At 41.7% G+C, this 19,338-nt stretch overlaps 1 protein-coding gene across 4 annotated transcripts in view; it reads right to left on the reverse strand.

Moving 5' to 3' along the window:
- The window catches only part of USP32 (ubiquitin specific peptidase 32), a 218,412-nt gene that overhangs the window by 155,351 nt on the left and 43,723 nt on the right, over positions 1-19,338 (reverse strand). For all 4 annotated transcript variants that reach the window (XM_021929123.2, XM_009190403.2, XM_003912864.3 and 1 more), the window contains one exon: positions 14,302-14,429. In XM_021929123.2, coding sequence (XP_021784815.1) covers positions 14,302-14,429 — 128 coding nt within the window. The remainder of the gene's footprint in view (positions 1-14,301; positions 14,430-19,338) is intronic.

Here is a 19,338-nt window from a genome sequence, read left to right on the forward strand (position 1 = left end):
GAAAATTAGCTGGGCATGGTGGTACACACCTGTAGTCCCAGATACTAGTGAGGCTGAGGCACAAGAATCTCTTGAACCTGGGAGGTGAAGGTTGAGGTGAGCAGAGATCATTCCAGCCTGGGTGACAGAGCGAGATGCTGTCTCAAAGTAAAAAAAAAAAAAAAGTGTACAACTGATCAGTTTTGTCATGCGTATATACCAGTCACTAAACACAAATAAGAAAACAAAAACCAAACATTTCTATCACCTCAAAAGTTTACTCTGGGCCGGGCACGGTGGCTCAAGCCTGTAATCCCAGCACTTTGGGAGGCCGAGGCAGGTGGATCACCTGAGGTCAGGAGTTTGAGACCAGCCTGGCCAACATGGTGAAACCACGTCTCTATTAAAAATACAAAAATTAGCCGGGTGTGGTGGCGGGCGCCTGTAATCCCAGCTACTCGGGAAGCTGAGGCAGGAGAATCTCTTCAACCCGGGAGACGGAGGTTGCAGTGAGCCAAGATCGTGCCATTGCACTCCAGCCTGGGCAATAAGAAAGAAACTCTGTCTTAAAAAAAAAAAAAGAAAAAAAAAAAGTTTACTCTGCCCCTATATAATCTATCCTTTCCCTTTTCTCCTGCACCAATACCAGTACCCGGTCTCCAGGCAAGCTTCCTTTCACAATAGATTAGTTTGCATTTCTTGGAATTTTATATGAATGGAATCTTAAACATGCATGCTATTTTTGCCTGGCTTAATTTATTCAGCATAATGCTTCTGAGATTCATTCATGTTGTTGCATGTATCAATAGAGCTTCCTTTTTATCACTGAATCATCTAATAAAATTTTACGAAGAAGTAAAAAGAAAATCCTCATTGTGAAAACATCTTATTCTATTTATAGTACACAGAACTTATATTTTCAAGATATTTCTATTTTGAAAGGGAGAATGTCAAAGAAAGACTGCTCAATGAAAAAAAATTACTGGTATCATAATACTTAAGGAAAAATAAAAACAAATTAAAGACTTCAATTACAGTTGACCCTTGAACAACACAGAAGCTGGGGCACTACTCCCCTCAAGGTTGAAAATCCGAGTATAACTTTGGAGTCCAGAAAAACTTTACTAATAGCCTAACAATCAAAAGCCTTACCAAAAATATAAACAGTTGATAACACATATTATGTGCCTTCCACACTGTATTCTTACAGTAAAGTAAGCAGAGAAGGGAAATGTTATTAAGAAAATCATAAAGGCAGGGCATGATGGCTCATGCCTGTAATTCCAGCACTTTGGGAGGCAAGGCAGGCGGATCACTTGAGGTCAGGAGTTTAAGACCAGCCTGGCCAACATGGTGAAACTCCCGTCTCTACTAAACATACAAAGATTAGCCAGGCATGGTGGCATGTGCCTGTAGTCCCAGCTACTTGGGAGACTGAGGCAGGAGAATCACTTGAACCCGGGAGGTGGCGGCTGCAGAGCTGAGACTGCACCAATGCACCCAGCCTGGGTGACAAAGCGAGACTCTGTCTCAAAAAAAAAAAAAAAAAAAGAAAGAAAGGTAGGAAAGAAGGAAGGAAGGAAGGAAGAAAGAAAGGGAGGGAGAAAAGGGAAGGAGGGAGGGAGGGAAAGAAAAGAGAGGAGAGGAGAGGGGAGGGGAGGTGGAGGAAGAAGGGAGGGAAGGAAAAAGAAAGGAAAAGGAAAGAAAATCATAAAGAAGAGAAAATACATTTTCAGTACTCTACTGTATATATCATAAGTTTATGTCATCTGTTTAAAGTAAGAATCATCCGTCTGAAGTGGCAGGCAACCACAGCTGCAGACCTCAATCTACTTTACATATCAAACAGTTCAATTTTTTCCTATGTCATGATCTTCTCTGCTTCTTGGGAACACTTCCAGGATCACCAGTGGCACTTGATATGGGTCACATGGTGTTATTCAAGGTTTAGGGTACTGAACTAAACACAATAAAAAATATGTGAAAAACACAAGAGATCACTTTTACTGTGATATGCCATTTACTGGAAAGATGAAGTGCTCACGTGGAGATGATTAGCACCTCGAATACTTACAATATTTGAGTTTACCATAAAAACAACAAGAGGTGGCTATGAAATTATTATAGTAATATAATATATATTACAGTTAATTTTATGCAGTTATGGTTTAATACTACATTTTTCTGTTTGCATTTTTCTTGACTGCAAATGATGCCATGTACGATCTGTTTGTATGCATAAGTTTTGATAAATTTTAACTTTTAATAAAAGACGTATATATTTTATGGTAGTACCTGGTAAAATAAACTAATATCTACTTGTATTTTATGCATTCACAACATACCTCTCTCAATTTTTTGATGTTTCTAAGCTATGCGGTTCATCTGTGGCGTTTTCAAAATGTTGCAAATCTCCAAATATTTTTCCAATACATTCATTGAAAAAAAATCTGTGTTTAAGTAGACCTGCGCTGTTCAAATCCATGTTGTTCAAGGGTCAACTGTATCTAGCTTCAGCAGCTCAATATATATACAGCGACAGGGTTTCACCATGTTGGTCAGGTTGGTCTCAAACTCCTGACCTCATGATCCACCCGCTCGGCCTCCCAAAGTGCTGGGATTACAGGCGTGAGCCGCCGTGCCCAGTCATATTTTTTGATTTCATAGTTGCTGACGTTTTTTGATATATTTTAAGAGACAGGGTCTCTATTGCCCAGGCTGGAGTGCAGTGGCATGATCGCTGCAGCCTCAATCTCCCAGCCTCAAGTGATCCTCCCATCTCAGCTTCCAAAGTAGCTAGGACTACAGGCGTGCACGACACCCAGCTAAATTGTTTTTATTTTTTGTAGAGAAGAGGTCTCACTATGTTGTCAGGGCTGGTCTTAAACTCCTGGGATCAAGCAATCCTTGAGATTCCGAAAAGTGCTGAGATTAAAGGTGTGAGCCACCACACCCGGCCCTCCATTTGTATCCTTGCCTCAGTCCCTGCAAATATTAAGTATGTATCTTTCTTCATCCAAACACCGACTTATTCCTACACACAAAATCTTTCTTCTACACATAAAACGTCTCCATTCCTAACAAAGACTTCCACAAAGTCCTATCCAGGTCCTACATTCAAGTCCAAGGTCTCTATGTGATTTTCAATTCTTTCCACTAAGTCTAAAGGTGACTCATTGTGGTCTAGTGCTCTATAAACTAAAAAGCAAGTTGTATCTCTTACATGTATTCTGCAATGGTGAAGCAGAAAAAATATATCTACAATAGAAATTTCCATTCAGAAAAGGGAAAAGTGGAAAACATATGGAAGTCATGAAGGTAAACTGCCAGGGCAGGAGAGTACATTTCTTGGTCAGCCCAGTTACAAGTCCAGGTTTTGTTCCCTGAGAGAAAAACACTGTCTACAGCACTCCCTGGCCCTTAACCTTATTCCTTAGCAATTATTTTTCAAGAAGTGGGCAATGGGTCATGTGCTTTTGTTGAAGATCACACAGATCTTGTGGTTGCGTTGAATTTTACAACATATATGACCAAATTCAGATAAATTTTATCAGCTAAATTTTGGCAGAGTCTGTAACACTGACATTTATAAACTTAACCTTATTTTACCTTATAATACCAATTAAGGATAGAAGTTTCTCATAAAGATTCACTTGGATAGGATTCCAACTGTTTTTATCATCTACTACACTAGTCATGTCAGTAGTTCAGTTAATACACCAAGAATTTGAAATAAGTAATTATACATAAGATATTTTCTGTAAGAGTGTTTTTGTACAAATTATTTCTTCAACATCTGGCATACCACTTAGAACATCCATAATTTATGTAATGTTCTTGATGTAAAGTTTTCTACAAGGAGTTCACTAGTCCCATTATGCTTAACTATATGTTAGATCTTCTATTACAAACTCTGTTTTTCAATAGCTTATAAAGCTGTTTAAATTTGCTCTAGCTTAAAACTTGACAATTAAGGACCATCAAGATAATAATGCACACATTTTTTAAAGTTAATATACATTTGAAAGAACAGAGTGATACACTCTGTTGTACTGTCATCTTACAGAACCCTTGAAATCTTTTTTGTCCTGTCTTATAAAAAGAAATGTATTAAGATAGGGTCGGGCGCGGTGGCTCAAGCCTGTAATCCCAGCACTTTGGGAGGCCAAGACGGGCGGATCACGAGGTCAGGAGATCGAGACCATCCTGGCTAACACGGTGAAACCCCGTCTCTACTAAAAAATACAAAAAACTAGCCGGGCGAGGTGGCGGGCGCCTGTAGTCCCAGCTACTCGGGAGGTTGAGGCAGGAGAATGGCGTGAACCCGGGAGGCGGAGCTTGCAGTGAGCTGAGATCCAGCCACCGCACTCCAGCCTGGGTGACAGAGCGAGACTCCATCTCAAAAAAAAAAAAAAATGTATTAAGATAATGAAATTTAAGAACTAGCATGAATGTTACACTATGAACAAAAAGAGAGGCAATCAACATAATGTACTAGTGAATATTTCACAGATTCTAGTTACAGGGAAAGATTTCAAACCAGTAACCTGTTTGTTGTTCTGTCAGCTATAATGTCAAGATCAAGATTTACCATAACAAAAATGTTAGCTGTTTTTCTCTAGTTAATATAAACAAGTTAGTCATTTTACTATATTACAACAGTCAGCGACCAACAGTATCAAGAGCTATCAATGACTACAGTTGTCAAGAAAGTTGTTAGCCCTTAATGCTAGTAAGTCTAACATAAAGGGATTTAATCAATAATATAGATAACTAACATCAAAGAAACCAAATACAAATCACTATTCTGTGATACTCTCCCTAAACCTAGACTATCTGGTAAATATGCAGGCACCCCCAGCCAGAGGACATCTAAATGCAACAAGACTACTTCAACATGAATTCACCAACACTAATAGGAAAATATCCTACTAATCAGCTGTTTGTTTTCACATGTTGATCACTATGTTTAAAAACACTCCAGAATCTAACATGGCTTTTGATTAATATATACAGTTTCCTCTAATCTAGAAAAAGGTTAAGTGTTCAAAGCTTGCAAAGTTAGCAAAGCTAACTAACTTCAGGTCTCCTCGTCTCTTGGTTATTGTCTTAGTTGTCCTTTTAATAGGATTTTGCAGAATAATACAACTATTAAAAAGAAAGTATTAATAAAACATTTGCTAAGTTTACACAATATGCACAGCACTCTGGGGCATATTATTTTTTTTTTAAGAAGTAAAGTCTGCTCATCAAGAATAACAACTTTGGCTGGGCATGGTAGCTCACGCCTGTAATCTGTTCTTTGGGAGGCTGATAGGGGAGGACTGCTTGAGCCCAGGAGTTTGTGACCAGCCTAGGCAATATGGTGAGACCCCGTCTCCACAAAAAATAAATAAACTGATTAACTGGGTATGGTGGCACATGCCTCTGTCCCACCTACTTGGGAGGCTGAGGTGGGAAAAATCACTTGAGCCTGGGAGGTCGAGGCTACAATGAGCCATGATCGTGCCACTGCACTCCAGCCTGGGAGACAGAGTGAGACTGTCTCAAGATTTACATGAATAAGATTAGACAAGACATACATGAACAATTAGTGAATGGGCCATTATCTAATAAAATGTTGTGCTACGTACTACAGATTCAGACTTTAACGCCTGAAAGAGAGTTCAGGATAGGAGAAAAACAATGTTGGCTAAAATTGTTGGATGCAGGCAAGGCACGGTGGCTCAAGCCTTGTAATCCAGTCCCGTGGGAGGCTGGAACAGGCAGATAGCTTGAGTCCAAAACATCAAGCCCAGCCTGTGCAACATGGTGAAACTCCATCTCTACAAAAAATATAAAAAATTAGCCGGGCATGGTGGCACATGTCTATACTCCCAGCTACATGGGAGGCTGAGGCAGGATAATCTCTTGAACCTGAGAACTGGAGGTCGCAGTAAGCCAAGATGGCGCCACCGCACAGCCTGGGTGACAGAGCAAGACTCTATCTAAAAAAAAAAAACAAAAACAAAAACAAAAAAAAAACTATATAGAAATGTTTTGTTATTAAATTTGTTTGAGGGGAGTAGATGTTCTGAGGAGGTGGCACCCTAAAGAAAATAAAAACACTAGACAATTCAGAGTGGGTGAGGCCAGGCATGGTAGTGCACACCTGTAATCCCAGCAATTAGGGAAGTCAAGGCAGGGTGATCACCTGAGCTCTGGAGTTCAAGACCACCTGGGCAACATGATGAAACCCCATCCCTACAAAAAAACCAAAAATTAGCTAGGCGTGGTGGCATGCACCTGTATTCTCAGCTACTTGAGAGGCTTGAGTTCAGGAAGGCGAGGCTGCAGTGAGCCGAAATTGCACCACTGCACTCTAGTCTTGGTGGCAGAGTGAGACCCTGTCTCAAAAAAATATATAGTGGCCTTGGTTCAGAAAAAGACTAATCTCAAGGAGAATATATTTTTCATTTATTTTCCATTTACCTTGTTTTCTCAATCCCCTCAAATTCTGTTCATTATTTTATTCAAGAAATACATGGTTACTATTATAAGCAAGATTAGAAGTACATAAAAATATATATATATATTTTTGAGACAGAGTCTCACTCTGTCGCCCAGGCTAGAGTGCAGTGGCGTTATCTTGGCTGACTGCAATCTCTGTCTCCTGGGTTCAAGCAATTCTCCTACCTCAGCCTCCCGAGTAGCTGGGATTACAGGCGCCCACCACCACGTCCAACTAATTTTTGCATTTTTAGTACTGACGGGGGTTTCACCGTGTTGGCCAGGCTGGTCTCAAACTCCTGACCTCAGGTGATCTGCCTACCTCGGCCTCCCAAAGTACTGGGATTGCAGGCATGAGTCACTGTGCCCGGATTAGAAGAACAAAAAATATTAAGTACACTAATCTATTCTCAAAACAGTATGTCTAATGAGATATACACATAAGTGCTAAAAGGTATAAATGGCCAGGCACGGTGGCTTACACCTGTAATCCCAGCACTTTAGGAGGCCGAGGCAGGGGGATCACCTGAGGTCAGGAGTTCGAAACCAGTCTGGCCAACATGCTAAAAACCCGTCTCTACTAAAAATACAAAAATTAGCCAGGTGTGGTGGTGGGCACCTGCACTCCCAGCTACTTGGGAGGCTGAGGCAGGAGAATCGCTTGAACCTGGGAGGCGGAGTTTGCAGTGAGCTGAGATCATGCCATTGCCCTCCACCCTGGGCAACAAGAGCAAAACTCCATCTCAGAAAAAAAAAAAAAAAGTATAAACTACCATGAGTTCTTATTCCTCACCTAAAATATTGTCTGCATTGGAATTTATAACAGTAAGTCTTCAGAAGTAAAAATTAGAGCTCCATTAATCCTAGATAAATCTCTCTTTTGCTCTAAAAATATTTGGCCGGGCGCAGTGGCTCAAGCCTGTAATCTCAGCACTTTGGGAGGCCGAGATGGGCGGATCACGAGGTCAGGAGATTGAGACCATCCTGGCTAACACGGTGAAACCCTGTCTCTACTAAAAAAGACAAAAACCTAGCCGGGCGTGGCGGCGGGCGCCTGTAGTCCCAGCTACTCCAGAGGCTGAGGCAGGAGAATGGCATAAACCCGGGAGGCGGAGCTTGCAGTGAGCTGAGATCTGGCCACTGCACTCCAGCCTGGGTGACAGAGCAAGACTCCGTCTCAAAAAACATAAATAAATTAAATAAATAAATAAAAATGTAAAGCTACTGTTTTCAGGAAAACAATTTAGAAACTTACACTGCTCCCTTATATAATATATGCTAAAATGGTTATCCTTTTTAAGTGCATGATCCTTTTATACTAAAATCCCAAAAAACCTTTCCTTGCTCTTAAAAAATATGTTATTACTTTTACTATTAAAACAAAGCATTGGGGGGAGGGGGAAGGGATAGCATTAGGAGATATACCTAATGTAAATGACGAGTTAATGGGTACAGCACACCAACATGGCACATGTATACATATGTAACAACCTGCACGTTGTGCACATGTACCCTAGAACTTAAAGTATAACAAAAAAAACCAAATTATTAGCTAGGGAATACAGTTGTTTCCATCTACAATTGGCAGCTTGTGTAGTCCTGTAGTGTTCTTTATAGATATATTGATATTAAAATATTGTTATTATATCTCAAAACGTTAATTTCAAAATCTCACCAAGAATAATGATCCTCTGTTTACTCAGACTTAAAGGTCCAAGCTCTCCATAGGATTTTTTTTTTCTCCGTAGGATTTTAAAACAGAACTCACAAGGGTCATATGTACTGACCCTTCCCAAGCTTTGCCACTAATTACCTTGTTTATAAATCCCATCATTTAACTTGATCTCCCTGCAGTTGTGGAATATAGATCATCCATTCCACAAGTCTATCTACCCTCTAAAACTAAATTCAAGCTTCAAAATTACCAGCCCTGCCAGGCTCACTGGCTCACACCTGTAATCCCAACACTTTGGGAGGCCGAGGTGGGAGGATCGTTTGAGCTCAGGAGTTCAAAACCAGCCTGGGCAAGATGGCAAAACCATGATTCTACAAAAAATACAAAAAATCCTTTGTCTTTTTAGATCTTTGTTGGTTTAAAGTCTGTTTTATCAGAGACTAGGATTGCAACCCCTGCTTTTTTTGGCTTTCCATTTGCTTGGTAGATCTTTCTCCATCCCTTTATTTTGAGCCTATGTGCGTCTTTGCATGTGAGATGGGTCTCCTGAATAAAGCACACCAATGGGTCTTGACTCTTTATCCAATTTGCCAATCTATGCCTTTTAATTGGGGCATTTAGCCCATTTACATTTAATGTTAATATTGTTATGTGTGAATTTGATCCTGTCATGATGATGTTAGCTGGTTATTTTGCCCGTTAATTGATGCAGTTTCTTCACAGCATTGATGGTCTTTACAATTTGTGGGTAACCTGACCTTTCTCTCTGGCTGCCCTTAACATTTTTTCCTTCATTTCAACCTTGGTGAATCTGACAATTATGTGTCTTGGGGTTGCTCTTCTCGAGGAATATCTTTGTGGTGTTCTCTGTGTTTCCTGAATTTGAATGTTGGCCTGCCTTGCTAGGTTGGGGAAGTTCTCCTGGATAATATCCTAAAGAGTGTTTTCCAGCTTGGTTCCATTCTTCCCATCACTTTTTGCAGTGGTTGGTAGCAGTTGCTTCTCTCCATGTTTAGTGCTTCTTTCAGGAGCTCTTGTAAGGCAGGCCTGGTGGTGACAAAATCTCTCAGCATTTGCTTGTCTGTAAAGGATTTTATTTCTCCTTCACTTATGAAGCTTAGTTTGGCTGGATATGAAATTCTGGGTTGAAAATTCTTTTCTTTAAGAATGTTGAATATTGGCCCCCACGCTCTTCTGGCTTGTAGGGCTTTTGCCGAGAGAACACCAATCAAACGTAGATTTGGTCTTTTCACATAGTCTCATGTTTCTTGGAGGCTTTGTTTATTTCTTTTTACTCTTTTTTCTCTAACCTTGTCTTCTCACTTTATTTCATTAATTTGATCTTCGATTACTGATACCCTTTCTTCCACTTGATCGAATCGGCTACTGAAGCTTGTGCATGCATCACAAAGTTCTCATGCCATGGTTTTCAGCTCCATCAGGTCATTTAGGGTCTTCTCTACACTGTTTATTCTAGTTAGCCATTCGTCTAACCTTTTTTCAAGGTTTTTAGCTTCCTTGCCATGGGTTCGAACATCCTCCTTTAGCTCGGAGAAGTTTGTTATTACCGACCTTCTGAAGCCTACATCTGTCAACTCGTCAAAGTCATTCTCTGTCTGACTTTGTTCCTTCGATCCTTTGGAGGAGATGAGGCACTCTGATTTTTAGAATTTTCAGCTTTTCTGCTCTGGTTTCTCCCCATCTTTGTAGTTTTTATCTACGTTTGGTCTTTGATGTTGGTGACCTACAGATGGGATTTTGGTGTAAGTGTCCTTTCTGTTGATTTTGATGCTATTCCTTTCTGTTTGTTAGTTTTCCTTCTAACAGTCAGGTCCTTCAGCTGCAGGTCTGTTGGAGTTTGCTGGAGGTCCACTCAAGACCTTGTTTGCCTGGGTATCACCAGTAGAGGCTGCAGAACAGCAAATATTGCAGAATAGCAAATATTGCTGCCCGATCCTTCCTCTGGAAGCTTTATCCCAGAGGGGCACCCACCTATATGAGGTGTCTGTAGGCCCCTACTCAGAGGTGTCTCCCAATCAGGCTACACGGAGGTCAGGGACCCACTTGAGGAGGCAGTCTGTCCATTCTCAATGGCCATGCTGGGAGAGCCACTGCTCTTTTCAGAGCTGTCAGACAGGGCTCAAACGCCATGTTGGGAGAGCCACTGCTCTTTTCAGAGCTGTCAGACAGGGACGTTTAAGTCTGCAGAAGTTTGTCTGCTGCGTTTTGTTCAGCTATGCCCTGCCCACAGAGGTGGAGTCTAGAGGCAGTAGGCCTTGCTGAGCTGAGGTGGGCTCCACCCAGTTCAAGCTTCCTGGCAGCTCTGTTTACCTACTTAAGCCTCAGCAATGGCGGACACCTCTCAGCCAGGCTGTCACCTCATAGTTTGATCTCAGACTGCTGCGCTAGCATGAGCAAGGCTCTGTGGGCATGGGACCCGCGGAGTCAGGCACGGGAGAGAATCTCCTTCTCTGCTGGTTCCTAAGACCTTGGGGAAAGTGCAGTATTTGAACAGGAGTGTCCTGTTTTTCTAGGTACAGTCTGACACAGATTCCCTTGGCTAGGAAAGGGAAATCCCCTGACCCCTTGTGCTTCCCGGGTGAGGAGACGCCCTGCCCTGCTTCAGCTCGCCCTCCGTGGGCTGCACCCATTGTCCAACCAGTCCCAATGAGATGAACCAGGTACCTCAGTTGGAAATGCAGAAATCATCCGTCTTCTGCATCAATCACGCTGGGAGCTGCAGACCAGAGCTGTTCCTATTTGGCCATCTTGGGCCATTACATAATGGTAAAGGGATCAATTCAACAAGAAGAGCTATCTATCCCAAATATATATGCACCCAATGCAGGAGCACCCAGATTCATAAAGCAAGTCCTTAGAGACCTACAAAGAGACTTGGACTCCCACACAATAATAACAGGAGACTTTAACACTCTACTGTCAATATTAGACAGATCAATGAGACAGAAGGTTAACAAGTATATCCAGGACTTAACTCAGCTCTGCACCGGGCAGACCTAACAGACATCTACAGAACTCTCCACCCCAAATCAACAGAACATACATTCTCAGCACCACATCACACTTATTCTAAAATTGACCACATAATTAGAAGTAAAGCACTCCTCAGCAAATGTAAAAGAACAGAAATCACAACAAACTGTCTCTCACACCACAGTGTAATCAAATTAGAACTCGGGATTAAGAAACTCACGCAAAACCACAAAACTACATGGAAATTGAACAACCTGCTCCTGAATGACTACTGGGTAAATAACGCAATGAAGGCAGAAATAAAGATGTTCTTTGAAACCAATGGAAGAAAGACACAGTATACCAGAATCTCTGGGACACATTTAAAGCAGTGTGTAGAGGGAAATTTATAGCACTAAATGCCCACAAGAGAAAGCAGGAAAGATCTAAAATCGACACCCTAACATCACAATTAAAAGAACTAGAGAAGGCCAGAGTGGTGGCTCACGCCTGTAATCCCAGCACTTTGGGAGGCCGAGACGGGTGGATCACGAGGTCAGGAGTTCAAGACCAGCCTGGCCAAGATGGTGAAACTCCATCTCTACTAAAAACACAACAAATTAGCCGGGCATGGTGGCAGATGCCTGTAATCCCAGCTACTCGGGAGGCTGAGGCAGGAGAATTGCTTGAACTCAGAAGGCAGAGGTTGCAGTGAGCTGAGATCGCGCCACTTCACTCCAGCCGGGCAACAGAGTCAGACTCCATCTCAAAAAAAAAAAAAAACTAGAGAAGCAAGAGCAAACAAAAACAAATGTAATCTCTATACTATATAATACTATATAAATCACAAGAGTCAAAAGCACACAACATATGTTAGAAATAGAAACTGTTGGCCGGATGAGGTGGCTCACGCCTGCGTTGGGAGACTGAGGTAGGGGGTCACAAGGTCAAGAGATTGAGACCATCCTACCCAACATGGTGAAACCCCTTTTCTACTAAACATACAAAAATTAGCCAGGCAAGGTGGCACGTGCCTGTAGTCCCAGCTACTTAGGAGGCTAAGGCAGGAGAATCGCTTGAACCTGGGGGTGTGGAGGTTGCAGTGAGCTAAGATCATGCCACGGCACTCTAGCCTGGGCAGCTGAGCGACACTCTGTCTCAAAAAAAAAAAAAAGAAACTGTCTGTCAGGCGCAGTGGCTCATGCCTGTAATCCCAGCACTTTGGGAGGCCAAGGCAGGTAGATCACCTGAGGTCAGGAGGTCAAGACCAGCCTGGCCAACATGGTGAAATCTTGTCTCTACTAAAAATGCAAAAAAATTAGCTGGGCGTGGTGGTGGGTGCCTGTAATCCCAGCTACTCGGGAGGCTGAGGCAGGAGAATCGCTTGAACCTGGGAAGCGAAACTTGCAGTGAGCCAAGATCATGTCATTGCATGCCAGCCTGGGCAACAAGAGCAAATCTCTGTCTCAAAAAAAAAAAATAGAAACTAGGGTTAATTAAAAATGGCAAAGAATGGTTCTATATAATATACCAAGCCTAAAATTGCTGTAATATATATACATTTTTTCTGAGGCAGAGTCTCACTCTGTCGCCCGGGCTGGAGTGCAGTGGCATGGTCTCGACTCACTGCAACCTCCACCTCCTGGGTTCAAGCAATTCTCCTGCCTCAGCCTCCTGAGTAGCTGGGATTACAGGCACCCGCCACTAAGCCCAGCTAATTTTTTGTTATTTTTAGTAGAGATAGGGTTTCACCATGTTGGCCAGGCTGGTCTCGAACTCCTGACCTCGTGATTCACCCGCCTCAGCCTCTCAAAGTGCTGGGATTATAGGCGTGAGCCACTGCGCCCAGCCATAATTTTTATTATCTTATAAAATTTATTCTTTTTTTCTTTTGAGACAAGGTCTCACTGTCACCCAGGCTGGAGTACAGTGGTGCAATCATAGCTCGCTCTAGCCTCAATCTCCCGGACTCAAACAATCCTCCTGCCTCAGCCTCCTGAGTACCTGGGACTTACAGGCACACATCACCACGTCTGCTAATTTTTTTTGGTTGTTGTTTTTAAGTAGAGACAAGGTCTCGCTATGTTGCCCAGGCTGGTCTGGAACTCCTGAGCTCAAGTGATCCTCCTGCCTCGATCTCCCAAAGTGCTGAGATTACAGGCATAAGCCAACATACCCAGCCAATAAATTTTATTCTTTTTTTTTTGAGACGGAGTCTTGCTCTGTCACCCAGGCTGGAGTGCAGTGGCAGGATCTCAGCTCACTGCAAGCTCTGCCTCCCGGGTTCACGCCATTCTCCTGAGTAGCTGGGACTACAGGCGCCCGCCACCTCGCCCGGCTAATTTTTTGTATTTTTAGTAGAGATGGGGTTTCACCGTGGTCTCGATCTCCTGACCTTGTGATCCTCCCGCCTCGGCCTCCCAAAGTGCTGGGATTACAGGCGTGAGCCACCGCGCCCGGCATAAATTTTATTCTTATTTCTCATTTAGAATCACAAAATGCACATCTGTGTATATAACTACAAAATAGTAAACTTTTATTTTATTTTTTTAGAGACAGTGTCTCACTATGTTGCCCAGACTGGACTCGAGTTCTTGGGCTTAAGCAAGCTTCCTGCTTCAGCCTCCTAAGTAGCTAGGACGATAGGTAAGCACAGTGGCGCCTGGTTCAACATATTATTTTTAGAAAGAGAATATTTATATCAAGTTAGCACATTTTATCTCTACCTAAACATTTTAGTAGAACTTAAATAAAAATTTAATTAAGTCCCAATAAGCTAGTATTTCATTTGCAACATTTAATTGTATAGAATTAACTACATTTTACTATATGCAAAAGTTTTATTTAACATAAAATTTATAAAACGTACTTGCAACATAAAAAATTTTATGTCACTGAGATTAACTTTTTAAGAATAAGAAGCCAATCATGGAAATGTTCCCATGATCATAATCAGTGGCTATTAAAGCTCAAAAGTACAAAAGAAACAGAATTACAGCTCTGTAGTACTCCCATTTGGCCTCTAAGAACATAGCCATGTTGACATCTAAAACAAAACCTTGTTTACCCACTCAGGAAGAAAAATAACTACAGGTAAGATCAAATCTGTTAAGAGCAGAAGGCCCCTCAGGAACTTAGGCTGGTGGATAACTACCTCAAAGGAAAACTTAGAACAAAACGATTACCTCAGCAACTTTTGGAGGCACTCCATCCCCAAGCACCTCCCGGATGAAGCAGTGCTGGCCCATGTAATATGAGAGTCCACAGGTCCTCTTGAAGGCATCCTTCAGTCGTTTTAGCTCTACATCTGTAACTGCAATTTGGAAACAAAAGATGGGTAAGAAATCAGGAGAGAAAAGAGGTCTCTCATAATTTTTTTCAACCTGGTTCCTAAGAAAAATTGAGGCTAGACACAGTGGCTCACGCCTATAATCCCAGTACTTTGTGAGGCCAAGAGAGGTGAATCACTTAAGGCCAGGAGCTCAAGATCAGCCTGGTCAACATGGCGAAACCCCATCTCTACAAAAATTACAAAATTAGCCAGGCGTGGTGGTGCACGCCTATAATCCCAGCTACTTGGGAGGCTGAGGCACGATAATCACTTGAACCTGGGAGACGGAGGTTGCACTGAGCCAAGACCATGCCACCGCACTCCAGCCTGGACAACAGAGCGAGACTCTGTCTCAAAAAAATAAATAAATAAAAAGAAAAAAAAAGAAAACTTGGCAAACATTACACTTCTTTTTTGGTTAAGTAAAACAAACTCTATGACATTTAGTCATAATTCTAATATTTTCACATCTAATTTAGAAAATAAGTATATATACATATATATTTTTTTAAAGAGATGGATCTCGCCATGTTGCCCAGGCTGGTCTTGAACTCCTGGGCTCAGGCAATCCTCCCACCTTGGCCTCCAGAAGTGCTGGGATTATAGGCATGAGCCACCATGCCAAGCCAAAATTCTTAACCCTCAATTTTCAAAAGACAAAACTTTAATACACGCATACAAATTTTAGGCAGGGGCAAAGAAGAAGTAACGAATATTTCAAATTAGCAGGTAAGCTAAATGCCATTGGATTCTGGCATTGATGTTTTCAGTAGCAATACATTAATCTCCTTTGTGATAAAAATTATATTATTTGTACTCTTTGAGTACATCTCCATCCATGTGGAGAACAGTTCTCAAGGTTAGCTTGGATTTTGTCATTATTTACAAAGAAAATAATTAATAAATAGATGATATTAACAACCTAAAATTTTTAGATACTCATTATCAAAAATACAAAAATTACTGAGCCATTATTTTATGCATTGAAAACTTTTTTTCACTATACGGAACAATCTCTATCTACAAGAACAAAGAAATAAACACCCTTTACTATTACATGATCAGTACCACAATCACAATGGAGGCACAGAAATGGTACCTTTGACCCATGCTAGAGAAAACAAATTCTTCCAGATGAAGAGGATTACATTAAATTTTAAAGGCTAAACCAAGCAAAATGAACAGGGACATGCTGGTCAGAAATTAGTTTGCTTCAAAGTACAATGAAGTATAGAAACGTATGGTAAAAGTATCTTACTACAACAAAATAAACAAAGCACAGAGCAGCAAATGATAAACCTAGAGAGGTAGTGAGACCAAGTCACAGAGACTCTGTCCTGTCATAAGGAAGGGACACAGTCAGATACAACTCAGATAAAAACTGCAGGCAGCCAAGAAACAAAACACAGTTAGATAATAATTCAGATAGCTTGCTTTACCAATAATATAGAGAACAGAACAAATCTGGATGCGACAGCCTGCTACTACAAGAAAAGGAGCTAAATTTGGGAAATATCCAGAGGGTCAGTAGAACTTGAAGCTAGACTGAGAGTAGAAGCAGTACTGGGAAGCTTTTTTTTTCTTTTTTTGAGATGGAGTCTCGCTTTGTCGCCCAGGCTGGAGTGCAGTGGCACAATCTCAGGTCACTGTAACCTCTGTCTCCCAGGTTCAAGCAGTTTGCCTGCCTCAACCTCCCAAGTACCTGGGACTACAGGCACTCACCACCACGCCAGGCTAATTTTTGTATTTTTAGTTTCACCATGTTGGCCAGGCTGGTCTTGAGCTCCTGACCTCAAGTGATCTGCCCACCTTGACTGGGATTACAGGCATGAGCCACCGCGCCCAGCCAGTACTGAGAAACTTCAAGGATTATGTTATTTTGTAGACAGAGAATGTAAGAATAAGTCAGGAAAGGCCAGGCACAGTGGCTCACGCCTGTAATCCCAGCACTTTGGGAGGCTCAGGAAAGGCCAGGCGTGGTGGCTCACGCCTGTAATCCCAGCACTTGGGGGGACCAAGGCAGGTGGATCAAGAGGTCAGGAGATCGAGACCATCCTGGCGAACACGGTGAAACTCCGTCTCTACTAAAAATACAAAAGATTAGCTGGGCGTGGTGGTGGGCACCTGTAGTCCCAGACACTTGGAAGGCTGAGGCAGGAGAATGGCATGAACCCGGGAGGCGGAGCTTGCAGTGAGCCAAGATAGATCACTGCACTCCAGCCTGGGCGACAGAGCAAGACCCTGTCTCAAAAAAAAAAAAAAAGGGTAAGTCTGGAAAAAAGATGATAAACTTTAAGGACACTGAATATGGGAAACTTTGGAAAATGCAATGGGGTTTTAGAATGTTAAATATAAAGCTTAAGAGAGGTTTGATAGGAGTCATCAGTATAGAGGTAGTAATTAAAACCATGAGGAAGAAGCATAATGAGACATACCAAACTACAAGAAGCCAGTGTTTGTAGTGTCTACAAGAGGAAGGAAACAGAGGGAAAAACTAAGAGAGAGGAAGAAAATTGATATGGAAGAGTCAGGAGAAAAGAAGGATAAGCAGAAGAGTACATGCTCCAAAGGCCAGGAAAAGGGGACTTATCAAGTTAAGGCCGAAAGGACCAGTAAGATAAAGATTAGGCCGGGTGCAGTGGCTCATACCTATAATCGTAGCACTTTGGGAGGCCAAGGCAGTAGGATGGCTTGAGGCCAGAAGTCAGAGACCACCCCAGGCAACATAGCGAGACCCTGTCTCTACAAAAACAGAAAAATTAGCCACGCATGGTGGCACGTGCCTATAGCTACTCAGGAGGCTGAGATGGGAGGATCACTTGAGCCCGGGAAGTCAAGGCTGCAGTGGGCCATGATCATGCCACTGCACTCCAGCCTGGGTGACAGAGCGAGACTTTGTCTTTAAAAAAAAAAAAAAAAAAAAAAAAGATAAAGACTAAAGAGTGCTTGGCACACAGCTAATCAATTCAATAAATGCTTGTGGTAGGAAGGGAGGGTTCATGGTTCATCAACATGTAGAGCAATGATAAAACAGTAAGAATGACTAGTTTAATAAGTAGCTAGAGAAAAGTATGACTATTAGGTACTTTATTTAAAATTGGATTTATAATATTAACATTTGCAATTGAAGAGGGTAACTTCGGCTGCAGAATACGTATTTCTTCAAGATGCCTAATTTTCATTAATGGCATTAGCAACAAATTAGGTTGTTCACATTCCAGTGAAGGAGACAAGAAAATTAAACATTAGAATAATATATTATTAGAATAACATTAGAATAATATATAATTAAATATTAGAATAACATATTAGAATATATTATGATAAAATTAATCTAATATATTAATTGTATATTAATCTAACAGATTACCTATATAACAGTATAGGTAATCACCTATACTGTTGGTTACAGATTATTTGAAGAACTACTTGGTAACATGCTTTTTAAAAATATAATCTGGTGGCCGGGCATGATAGCTCACACCTGTAATGACAGGACTTTGGGAAACTGAGGCAAGTGCATCCCTTGAGGCCAGGAGTTCAAGACCAGTCTGGCCAACATTGTGAAATCCCGCCTCTACTAAAAATACAAAAATTAGCCAGCCTAGGTGGTGGGTTACTCAGTTACTCAGGTGGCTGAGGCAGGAGGATTGCTTGAGTTGAGGAGGCACAGGTTGCAGTGAGCTGAGATAGCCCCACTACACTCCAACCTGGACAATGACAGAGTGAGACTCTGTCTCAAAAAAAAAACCAACAAAGTATATACATATATATATAGCCATCTGATAACTAATGAATTTATTCATTTAAACTGTCGGGAAATGTACATATAAATAAGCTTTTAAAGCGTTTATAAGAAGCAAACAATGTCCATCAACAAAGGACAGATTGAATAAATTATTGTATACACTTAGAATATCAGACACTGAAATGTTCCTATAGATCCATATTTACTGAAAATAAATACATTAAAATGTTCACCATACAGTGAAATGTTGAAAATTTTGAAAATAAAAATTTAAGCAAGACAGAAAATATAACAGAATCAAGCCTAACTTCTGTTCTGTGGTTTTTGTTGTTGTCGTTGCTTTGTTGTTGTTGTTGTTTTTTAAGATGGGGTCTCACTCTGTCACCCAGGCTGGAGTGCAGTGGCATGATCTCAGTCACTGCAACCTCCGCCTCCCAGGCTCAGCAATCCTCCCGCCTCAGCCTCCTAAGTAGCTGGGACCACAGGCTCCCACTGCCACGTGTGGATAATTTTTTGAATATTTAAGTAGCGATGGGGTTTTGTCATGTTGCCCAGACGCGGTCTCAAACTCCTGAGCTCAAGCAATCCACCTGCCTTGGCCTCTCAAAGTGCTAGGATTACAGGTGTGGTAATTTTTTTTTTTTTTTTTTTTTTTTTTTGAGACTGAGTCTCGCTCTGTTGCCCAGGCTGGAGTGCAGTAGCATGATCTCAGCTCACTGCAACCTCCACCTCCCAGGTTCAAGCGATTCTCCTGCCTCAGCTCCCCCAGTAGAAGGGATTACAGGCACCTACCATAACACTGGGTAAATTTTATATTTTTAGTAGAGAGGGGGTTTCACCACGTTGGCCAGGCTGGTCTGAAACTCCTGACCTCAAGTGATCTGCCAGCCTAGGCCTCCCAAAGTGCTGGGATTACACACATGGGCCACCGTGCCCGGCCCAGGTGTGGTAAATTTTTTAAATAAGGAAATGATATTAGTTATCTTCGTATTAGAAAGAAAAAGCAGCTTCAGAAAAGGAAAAAGGGACTTTTTAAAAATCTCTCTCTCCCTCTATCCCTCTCTCAGTAAAATTACAGTGAGAATAAAAGAAGATATAAACTCACAAGGACAGAGGGATAAAAAACTACATAATGGGACGGGC

The sequence above is a fragment of the Papio anubis genome, chromosome 17 (assembly GCF_008728515.1).
Source record: "Papio anubis isolate 15944 chromosome 17, Panubis1.0, whole genome shotgun sequence".
Taxonomy (NCBI): Eukaryota; Metazoa; Chordata; class Mammalia; order Primates; family Cercopithecidae; genus Papio; species Papio anubis.